Source organism: Danio rerio, chromosome 24 (assembly GCF_049306965.1).
Source record: "Danio rerio strain Tuebingen ecotype United States chromosome 24, GRCz12tu, whole genome shotgun sequence".
Classification (NCBI taxonomy): Eukaryota; Metazoa; Chordata; class Actinopteri; order Cypriniformes; family Danionidae; genus Danio; species Danio rerio.
The window spans coordinates 334,459-345,000 of record NC_133199.1 but is presented as its reverse complement, the minus strand read 5'-3'; the positions used below and the strand labels follow the sequence as shown (position 1 = coordinate 345,000).

General features: G+C 38.7%; 3 protein-coding genes, 1 long non-coding RNA gene and 1 pseudogene across 8 annotated transcripts in view; 1 reads left to right on the top strand and 4 right to left on the bottom strand.

Moving 5' to 3' along the window:
- The window catches only part of ccr12b.2 (chemokine (C-C motif) receptor 12b, tandem duplicate 2), a 4,515-nt gene extending 3,001 nt beyond the window's left edge, over positions 1-1,514 (bottom strand). The window contains exons 1-2 of one of the 2 annotated variants that reach the window (XM_002666577.4): positions 1,322-1,514; positions 1-1,240 (exon numbers count right to left, since the gene is read on the bottom strand). The exon at positions 1-1,240 is cut by the window's left edge and continues 543 nt beyond it. In XM_002666577.4, the coding sequence (XP_002666623.2) occupies positions 227-1,219 (993 nt within the window). In that variant the 5' untranslated portion in view covers positions 1,220-1,240; positions 1,322-1,514 and the 3' untranslated portion in view covers positions 1-226. The remainder of the gene's footprint in view (positions 1,241-1,321) is intronic. The other variant, XM_073941341.1, reaches the window with a different exon arrangement.
- LOC141380797 (uncharacterized) overlaps positions 1-10,505 on the top strand; it is a 23,487-nt gene extending 12,982 nt beyond the window's left edge. The window contains exons 3-4 of one of the 2 annotated variants that reach the window (XR_012399635.1): positions 2,602-2,741; positions 3,653-3,699. This is a non-coding gene — a long non-coding RNA (uncharacterized lncRNA). Of the gene's footprint in view, positions 1-2,601; positions 2,742-3,652; positions 3,700-9,723 lie in introns of those variants that run through there. The other variant, XR_012399634.1, reaches the window with a different exon arrangement.
- ccr12b.1 (chemokine (C-C motif) receptor 12b, tandem duplicate 1) lies at positions 4,003-8,090 on the bottom strand. Of its 2 annotated transcripts, XM_073941340.1 has the most exons (3): positions 6,700-8,090; positions 6,448-6,626; positions 4,010-5,170 (listed from the first exon to the last, which is right to left on the bottom strand). In XM_073941340.1, exons 2-3 carry the CDS (start codon positions 6,494-6,496, stop codon positions 4,179-4,181), a joined length of 1,041 nt encoding a protein of 346 aa, XP_073797441.1. In that variant the 5' UTR covers positions 6,497-6,626; positions 6,700-8,090; the 3' UTR covers positions 4,010-4,178. The 2 variants fall into 2 exon arrangements, with proteins under 2 accessions (XP_068073388.1, XP_073797441.1); XM_068217287.2 differs by lacking the exons at positions 6,448-6,626; positions 6,700-8,090 and adding an exon at positions 5,251-5,349 and having other exon boundaries at positions 4,003-5,170.
- Positions 7,258-8,045, bottom strand: LOC101885808 (C-C chemokine receptor type 4-like; annotated as a pseudogene).
- Positions 8,647-10,542, bottom strand: part of si:dkey-225n22.4 — a 45,956-nt gene continuing 44,060 nt past the window's right edge. For both annotated transcript variants that reach the window (XM_068217133.2, XM_073941339.1), the window contains 2 exons: positions 10,382-10,459; positions 8,647-9,910 (listed from right to left, as the gene is read on the bottom strand). In XM_068217133.2, coding sequence (XP_068073234.1) covers positions 9,720-9,910; positions 10,382-10,459 — 269 coding nt within the window. In that variant the 3' untranslated portion in view covers positions 8,647-9,719. The remainder of the gene's footprint in view (positions 9,911-10,381; positions 10,460-10,542) is intronic.

Below are 10,542 nucleotides of genomic sequence, written 5' to 3'. Positions count from 1 at the left end.
ACCCGAGTTTACATTAACTTGCAGCACCACTTTGGATTTGAATAATAATGCATTAATTAATGTTGCACCCTGATTAATAAATGCTTTGCAAGATAATGTCAGTAACTAACATTAACTGATGGACTATTATTCTAACGTGTGACCAAAAATACAAACACATGTACTAAAACGAATGCTCTATATTAAGACACTACAACACTTTACCTATATCACAGTCATTTAGTTCTTAAGCCAACGATCTGCTGCTTCCACTGACACTCATTTGACTGGTTAGACATGAAGTGTGACTCATTAGCACTCCCCGAACATGATTCTGAAACTTTCTTCCAAGAAATGTGTAAAAAACAGGATTGATGCAGAAATACAAGCGAGCGATGTTATTGGTGATGTAGACGGCATAGGGGAGAACACTGTTGCAGTCCTCGTGTTCCAGATCCTTATGCTCTGTTATCATCAGTATGATATTATACGGGCTCCAGAACAAGAAAAACATCAGGACTATAACGAAAATCAAGCGTACAGTGCGGTGTTTACCTATCATCCGAGTGCGCATGATGGTTAGTGTTATCCTGGAGTAGCAGTACACAAACACAACCAGCGGGAAGAGGAAGAACAACACAAACTGCTTGTAGAAGCTGAAGGTCCTCCATTGGTTTTCATTCGAGTCTTCACACAGCAGTCCATCCATCTGAGACTCTTCCACTGTGAAACGGATGAGATATTCGAGGCTTTCGAGAAGGCTGATAATCCAGACGGCCACAGATAACGATGCAGCGTAGACGCTTCTGCGGTTTTTATTTGCCACAACACAATGAACTACAGCCAGATACCTATCAAATGTCATAAGCGTGAGGAAGAGGATGGAGCTGTAGAACCCTAGATAGTATGCACTGGTCACCAGCTTACACAGAGGCTCTCCGAAGATCCATTCACTGGAGTGATAAACCGCCTGAAACGGGAGCGTGAGGGTGAAGATGATGTTGGAAGCCACCAGGTTGATGAGGAAGATGTTTGTGACCGTGTTCATCTTCTCAAACTTGTAGACGACCAGCAGAACCACTCCATTACCCAGAATGCTGACGGTAAAGATGATGTAGTAAAACATTGGTAGAAATGCTCTGCCAAACTCATTGATGTCAATGGAGCTGCAAGTCCCGGATTCAGACGTCTCCGGAGAAAAGTTTTCATAGTAGTCTGGTGTTGTACTGGACGTTTCCATCTTAGTGGTGATCTCCACAACCTGCAGGAGTGAGTTAGTTCATTACAATGATTGGATATAGAGTGAATGAACAATCATGAGTAGGTTTAATTGTACACTTACCTGAGAGCAGCTTTGGCAGTGTTTCTGTCCAGCTGATCTGATGTAGTGTGGAGCGGCAGGGTTTGACTCGCGTCTCTAGTTGCAAAAAATCTGACTAACCACTTCTGTCATCCTTAACTTCCTTTTCAAGACATTTTTCCCAGAACTCAACAAGCATAGGCTTCGCTTACACAATGAGATGAATCCTCTGTTGCAATGTGTTTAGGTTTATTTGTAAGGCTATATTATTTAATTTCAGTTTTGTTTTCTTTTTTCCTACAGGCAATGAGACTGATAAATAATCTCAAGAAGAAGTCAGCTGGGCTGTTTATTGTGCTTTATCCTATTTATTTATTATATATTGTTAAATGTGAACATGTTTTTATTTCAATAATTTAATAAGAGCATTCGTTTTAGTGCCTTCATGTGTTTGTATTTTCATCTTAGAATAATTAGTTAATGATAGTCGATATTTACATTAACCATGTATGCAAAAAGCATTTATTAATCGTAGTGCAACATAAACTAATGCATTATTAAAATCTAAAGTTGCACATGATAACATTCGTTAATATTTAACTTGAATAACACAAATTAATGTTAACAAAAATGAATAAATACTGTTTGTTCCCTTAGGGAAAATGATTTTTCCAAAACAAGACGACAAAGACAACATGTTCACATTCAACACTATAAGAAATACAAAATAAATAGGATAAAACACAATGAACAGCTCAGCTGACTTCTTCTGAAGTGTTTTATTGCCTGTGGGACAAAAGAAAACGTAGTCCTGTGCCTATTGTGCTTATGATTGATTACATGCATGCAAGTGCATCTTTAATCAATTTCTGTATCTACATCTTTAATTACACTGTTGAGCAACCCTTATATCTTAAACCTACCCATACCACCAAACCTGTCTCTGTCCTTACCCATATACCATCTCAGGAGTATCAGAAATGTTCTGCAATACATCATGAACACAGTATGTATACTGTATTTATTTATTTGATGCACGTACCTCATAGTTAAAGCCACCCTAATTTAAAGTAAAAGCTGCATTAAAAGACAAAGAGCTCCATCTGATTTGCATTTGTTTAACTTCAATTTTGCAATTCTAAATGGGAAGATATGATGGGACATGAAGCCAGAATGACAAAGCAGGCTCATTGAGATTACGTACCCCTGTATACATTTCTGGAGAGTGTGAATTGTTGCCAGAGCTAAGCATGGCTGCCTTTTGTCTTCAAAACGAATGTTACAGGTGGTATGACGGCGCTGACAGTTTTTATTTCTTTTAGCGTTATCAGCTGATCACTTACCTCCATGTGGATGGCTTGTCTGCTGTTACCAGTTTGCCCAGTGGCTCACCATGTACATCAGTAGATTTGAGACGCAGAGAGGAGTTGAGGTTTATAGCGGCGAGGAACTGTTCAAACAAGTAGGTAAAACAAAAGGCAAGCATAAAACAAACAAGTAAATAACAGGGTAAATAACAGGGTAAGATCTGAAAATGTGGTAAAAACCAGGAGAGGGCTTTTCTTTTTCTGAACTGCTTTAGACAACACTGTCGGTTGGGTTAAGGGAAGGGATATTGGTTGGTCAGTCAGTGGTGGATGTATGTGAGGACAGAAGGCATGAATGACACTTGAGAGAGAAATCTGAGATCTGAAAAAAACGCACACAGTGCCCTCTGGTGGATTCACGAAAACAAAAACTACAAAAAAACCATAGCTCCTGTGACATATTTGGTGATCTCCAGAAATGTATATGGGGTATACTCTCAGAAATAAAGGTACACAAGCTGTCACTGGGGTTGTACCTTAAAAGTATGCATTAGTGCCTAAAAATATTAAGAGGAACACTTTTTTGACTTTTTAGGTACTTTTATGTACCCTTGAGGTATTAATATGGACCTTTAAGGTACAAACTTGTACCTTTTGAAAAGGTGGCACCCCAGTGACAGCTCGCATAGCTTTATTTCTGAGAGAGTACTTACCAATAATGAGCCTGGGTTGCAAGATGACATGCATGAGTTTTGCAGTGATTATGAGAAAATGGCATCAGTTTAATGTGTGTGTCTTGTAGTTTTATTCCAGTAGTAGTAGTTGTCCTTATTCTTCAGATCACAATCTGCATTTTCCTGATCTAATAATCTTCACAATCTGCTGTTTTTGCAATCATGACAAGCCCCTGACCTATGACTGGCCTATTAGTTGGTATTTTATCCACAACCACACAGTTCTGACATTGGAAATACTCAAGGAGGGTGAATTCCCAGATTGGTCAATAATGAAATGAACTTCTACCTCTGAATGCTGTGATTCCTCACTTTTGGTTTCATTTGTTCAGTGTGTTCAAGACACCTGTGAGCTGGAGGAGTGATGGGAAAGAAATGAGTAAGTGTTATCACTATGTAGGCTGATGTATCATGAATTCTGAAGAATTGTTTGTCATTATTTGGTTGTGCAGGTATGTGATACTGTAGTTTATTATTACTGTTGTTATTGATAATATTGTGGATTTATTATATTGTATTATTAGACCAGTTTAAAGAGCTTTGCTTTAGAAAAGAAGTGTGTGTCTGTGTGTTTGTGTGTGTGTGTGTGTGTGTGTGTTGGGGGGGGGTGTAAGAGTTGGGAAGGGTGCTATGGGGTTACAACACCACACAAACAACTCTCAATAAATAAATGAAAATGAGTCAAGTAACGTCAAATTATTTTTATTTAATTTAATTCATGTACATCAATGGATAACAAGCTCTATGTTAACAACTACAACACCAACAATACTGTTAATACGTATTATTAAATAATTATAATTTATTCTTAACTGATGTGTACTTGCAATTTTGTACGCAATATAAAATAATCCTCCATTAAGATGATGACCCGATGCTTCTGCCGCCACAAATCTGCCTCGTTAAACACGAGTCCTGCTTCAAACACATTTCCCGAACGCGATTCTGAAACTTTCTGCCCAGAAAGATGTAAAAAACGGGATTGATGCAGAAATACAGGCGAGCGACGTTGTTAGTGACGTACACTGCATGCGGAAGGTTGCTGTTACAGTCGTTTGGATCTTTATACTCTCTCATAACCAACACAATATTATACGGGCTCCAGAACACAAAGAACATCAGCACTGTGACAAAAATCACCCGTATGGTGTGGTGTTTCTTCACCATCCGAGTGTGCATGACGGTTAGTGTTATCCTGGAGTAGCAGTACACAAACACAACCAGCGGGAAGAGGAAGAACAACACAAACTGCTTGTAGAGGGCAAAGGTTTTCCACTCTCCAACTCTCGGGTCATTGCATGACAGTCCACCCACTTGGGACTCTTCAACCGTGAAATAGATGAGATATTCGAGGCTTGCGAGAAGGCTAATAATCCAGACGGCCACAGATAACGATGCAGCGTAGATGCTTCTGCGTTGACTATTGGCCATTATACAGTGAACTACAGCCAGGTATCTGTCAAATGTCATGAGCGTGAGGAAGAGGATGGAGCTGTAGAACCCTAGATAGTATGCACTGGTCACCAGCTTACACATAGGCTCTCCGAAGATCCATTCACTGGAGTGATAAACCGCATAAAACGGGAGCGTGAGGGTGAAGATGATGTTGGAGGCCACCAGGTTGATGAGGAAGATGTTTGTGATCGTGTTCATCTTCTCAAACTTGTGGACGACCAGCAGAACCACTCCATTACCCAGAATGCTGATGATAAAGATGATGTAGTAGAATGGGGGAAGAAATGTTCTTCCAAAATCATTGGTGCCAATGGGGCTGCACTGCCAAACACCAGGTGAATAGTCTTCATAGGGAAGTGGTGTTGAGTTGGACGCTTCCATCTTAGTGCTGATCTCTACAATATGCAGGAGTGAGTTATTAAAAATGATTGGCTGAAAGTAAATAATCTTGAGTAGGTTTCAATTTTACACTTACCTCAGAGCGGCTTTGACAGTGTTTATCAGCTGAAGTCTTCAAATGAGGAGCGACACAGATTCACTTGCGTCTGTAGTTGCAAAAATCTGACTCATACCTTCCGTTATCCTTCCTTTTATTACGACATCAGGTTTTTCTCACGAATGAACGAGTGTTTTTAGACTTACTAACTGCTTACATGATTATTATCACAACCGACAAGGTCTGTTAGACCAAGTTATTATCAGAAAGAACAAGAATTAAACTTCTAATCAACAAAGTCTGAGTGAAAAAACAATATCATTCATTTAGTGACTTATGAAATCCCTCACACAGCTTAGAGTTTTGGGTAACACTAAAATAATGGTCCATTAGTTAATGTTAGGTAATGTACAACTATTAGTAATACATTTATTTATCAATGCTAATGTTAGCTAATGTTATTAGAATTAAATTATGTTAGTTGATATTAACTCAAGTGTGGTAACTAACGTTAACAAGTATGTTAACAATGCATTAGTCAATGTTGAACTATTATTTATAGTTATTGTTAGTAAATACATCAATTAACATTAACTAATAGACCATTATTCTAAAGTGTTTCTGACTTTAGAAGTAAGTGTTTTAAACATGTTTTCATTCTAGTAAAATACTTGATCCCTAATAATGCTGGAGTAAACCATCAAGGTAATCTAGCTATTTATTCATCAGATATGAACCATTTTATTATGAGAAATTGTCATTTGTGGTGATTCATTATAAATGCATGTCACATTTCTAACATTTACCACATATTACCAACATTTACATTCTCTTAAGCTGTTAAAATTGCTGGGTTCCACACAATTCCTTCATGTTGTCCTGATACAAATGAAGTTAACTTAATAGTTTTTACAAATTTAAGCAAATTGAACATAAAATAATGAAAAAATCCCCAAGAATGTGTTGATTCAGCTCATTTTAAGCAAGTACTCTGAACAAGCAGCAAAAATACTCAGCTTTTAAGAGTGTAGGGCACTTTAAATCCTAATTTATAAAGAATAATTTATAGTTATTCAATCAACCTTGACGGCTATTTAAAGTAGATTTAATAGTTCAGTGAAAATGAGCGTTTTAAAATCAGATTAATAGTATGATCAGACACTCTGGATGACAGCGAACCCAACACCAAGCTGGATAAACTGTGGTATATGCAGCAGTCTTATCTGGAGCTCTTACCTAGAGAGGTAAGTCGTCTGGGTCCAGTGTGTCTTCTTTGGAAACCCATGAACTTTTCTCGGTACCATAATCCTCCCAGTCAACCAGGTATTCATATTACCACCTCAGCGCTGTTACACTGAATAAGCCATCACCATCCTCCACTAAAGCTAGGGCAGGTGAGTCACCATCATCAGGTTCTGTGGAGGAAATACAGGTTAAAGTCAGGACACATGAAACACAGGACAGACTGTGTCATTTTCATAGTTTTACCTGGAAGTACACTGGATTGATTTCCTTGATGATTTAAGAAGGCACACATAATCTGATGTCCTTGGTGGAAAGCTGTAACCTTGTGTCCAGGTATATATTCAAAACTGGTGGACCTGTAAACATTAGCAAGCCTACAGATGGATTCTTGCAGGTCAGAAGTGCTCAATCCTGTTCCTGGAGATCTACCTTTCAGCACAGTTCAGCTGCAGCCTTAATTAAACACACCGGCTGTTAATTACCAAGTGCTCTTTCAGATCCGGCTTAGTTTAGCTGTGTTTGATCAGGGTTGAAGCTGAACTCTGCAGTAAGGTAGATCTTCAGGAACTCACTTGGGCTCCTCTATGTCAGAAGGTCGTAAGCGGAGTCTTAGATCTTCTCATTTTCCTGGATCCAATGAATAACCTGACTATTCAGCACATCCAGGAAACCGAGTCTTGGATTTTTTCATTTTTTTAAGCTGAAGGTTTGGTGAAAATATTAAATTCCCTGGATCTTTTTGCACCCCCTTCAGTTTGAAGTGGTAGCCTGTCGATATATTGATGGTCACATTTTGGAGTTTCATGAAAGATCTCCAAAACTTGATTCAAAACTAGGCTCCTCTGTCTGAAACATGTCCTTCAGGATGTCAAAGGCAGTAAAGGACAGGCAGTGGAAGGTTCTTTTACAATGGGACATCAGGACTATAACAAAAATCAAGCGTACAGTGCGGTGTTTACATATCATCCGAGTGTGCATGACGGTTAGTGTTATCCTGGAGTAGCAGTACACAAACACAACCAGCGGGAAGAGGAAGAACAACACAAACTGCTTGTAGAGGCTGAAGGTCCTCCATTGGTTTTCATTCGAGTCTTCACACAGCAGTCCATCCATCTGAGACTCTTCCACTGTGAAACGGATGAGATATTCGAGGCTTTCGAGAAGGCTGATAATCCAGACGGCCACAGATAACGATGCAGCATAGACGCTTCTGCGGTTTTTATTTGCCACAACACAGTGAACTACAGCCAGATACCTATCAAATGTCATGAGCGTGAGGAAGAGGATGGAGCTGTAGAACCCTAGATAGTATGCACTGGTCACCAGCTTACAGAGAGGCTCTCCGAAGATCCATTCACTGGAGTGATAAACTGCCTGAAACGGGAGCGTGAGGGTGAAGATGATGTTGGAGACCACAAAGACATTTGTGAACATGTTCATCTTCTCAGACTTGTAGATGACCAGCAGAACCACTCCTTTGCCCAGAATGCTGATGATAAAGATGATGTAGAGGATAATTGGAAGATTTTTTTGTCAAAACTATTGGTGTCAATGGGGCTGCACTGCCAAACTTTAGGAACAGTCTTCATTGGGAAATGATGTTGTACTGGACGTTTCCATTTTAGTGGTGATCTCTACAACCTGCAGGAGGGAGTTAGTTCATTACAATGATTGGCTGAGTAAATAATCTTGAGTAGGTTTTAATTGTACTCTTACCTCAGAGCAGCTTTGGCAGTGCTTCTGTCCAGCTGATCACCTGTACACTGTTAAAACATATGCTTTTCTTACCTAGATTTTTTTTGTCTTGTTTCTAGTACAAATAATCTGCCAGTGAGGTAAGAAAAAAAGTCTTATGTCAAAAGGAAAAACAAGAGTACTTTTCTTACCCCATCGGCAGATTATTTTGCTTGTTTTAAGGAAGAACTGATTTAGCATTGGCATATTATTTCTTAAAACAAGACATTGTGTTTTGCTTTTGAAATTTGAATTTGAAAATTCTTCTTGATTTAAGAATTTTTTAAGAATCTAGCTTATTTTCCGGTGTAGTCTATTAGCGTGGAGTGGTAGGGATTGACTTGCGTCTGTTGTTGCAAAAAAATCTGACTAATCTCTTCTGTCATCCTTCCTTTTATGATAACATCAGGTTTTTCTCAATAACGATTATGCGTTTGAAGACTTACGAGCAGCAAACATGATGAAACCAGCAAGGCTTTATTAGGTAAACTTATTCTTAGAAAACAAAAGATAAATTAGACTTACAGCAATCAACAATCTCCCAGAATCAACACAGCTTTATGTAGAAAATAATATTGTACTCTGGTGTTTGACATCACTTAGTTATGATTTACAGAGCTTCAAACTATATTTTCTTTACACCGACTGAATAAAACTACATGTTATAATATTATTCAGCATTTCAGATTTTGTAATACTGTTCTCTCTTCATTAAACATGTCGCTGAAAAGAAAAGGGAACAACCAATTTGCGTGGCTTCATAATAATCACATATGTCATATTTCTATCATGTACACTACACTGTCTGAATATTTCCAAACAAGAAAAGAGCTCCTGAACACATACAACATGGAATAAATACTGTAGATATAAATCTGTTCCTTTCATTATTGGGATAACAAAAAATGGGGTGAGGATGTTTAAATAACAGAGCAGTTATGCTAGTATGGAAATAATATGAAATAAACATTATTAACTAAGCCAGTTATTTAAGGTACAGCTAATAAATCAACGATGATGATGGCCATTGTGTCTTAAAAGTACTGCAGAAATTAAATGTAAAGACATTAGTGCCCAACACAAACATTAACAGAAAGCTCTCCCCATTAATCTAAATGCATATCCCTCAAGTAAGAGACAGTTGTTCTTAATTATCATTAGAACCAAACTAATGAGTTATTACTGCATCCAATATGATGGTGCGGAAGTAGTTTTGTGAGTTAAATATAACAGAGATAAATATAAAAGTAAATTACTATGCTCATGACAATCCATCTGCAGTGTCATTTCACAAATGCACGTATTTGTAGCATTAATAGTGTAAATGCATTGAAACGCAGGTCTTCAAATGTCCCTCCAGTGGCTGTTTTCTATCTCAGTAGAGCCACTAATGCTTCATTGTACTATAGCAATGCTCAGACAACGTCCAAATCATGTCAATGAATTCCTCTGGATTTTCTTTGGCGCTTCTGGCAGTCCAAACACTGAGCCCATGTCTCTGTGTGTGTGTGTGTGTGTGTGTGTGTGTGTTAGAAATCTGGCCCTTTACTGTAGCGTTCCTCCCTGAGGTTATAGGATTGGTAGCAGATGGACATGTCACACACACCGGCCTGCCCTGGAGGACCCTGCTTTCCTGGGATGCCCGGAGACCCAGATTTACCCGGTATTCCCGGAGGACCCGGAAAACCAATGCCATCACTGCCGCGAGGACCCTGGATGCCTGTTGTTGTTGTGGAGAGAATATACAGTCTGACAGTTACACACGCTTCAGTTCCAAACGCTGCATATCCTATTGTGCCAGACAGAGTTACACAAGTCTAAACATATGCACGACAACCCACTGACACAACTGATGTTTATCAACTAGCTGTAGAGCCTGAAATGGCTTGTTTGTAATAATGGCATTTAAAATCTTCAGGATTAAAGATATAGTATGTCATTTTGTCCAATAGAGGGTGTGTATTCACAACAAACAACAAAAAAGATGAACAAGAATGTTCCCTGAGCATGATCTGAAACATCTGCACACAGATTATTCTGTTTTATGATACAGAACAGTCAGAAACGCACATGCAGCACCTTTAACGTCTGATTTTGGCTGTAATGTAATAGTAATGTGCACCTTTTTTGTAAAGCTACTTTAGAATGATAATTATAATGAAAAGCTCTATACAAATAAAAGTGAATTTACCCGTGTCTCCGGGAGGTCCTGGGTATCCTGGTCGGCTCTCTCCTTTTTTGCCCTTGAATCCCTGTATGCCTGTGTCCCCTGAAAGATCACCAAAGATTGCAATTAAAATACAAACTGAAAGCCTAATTTATTTACATAAGTGTTCGGTGTGGATATCTCAG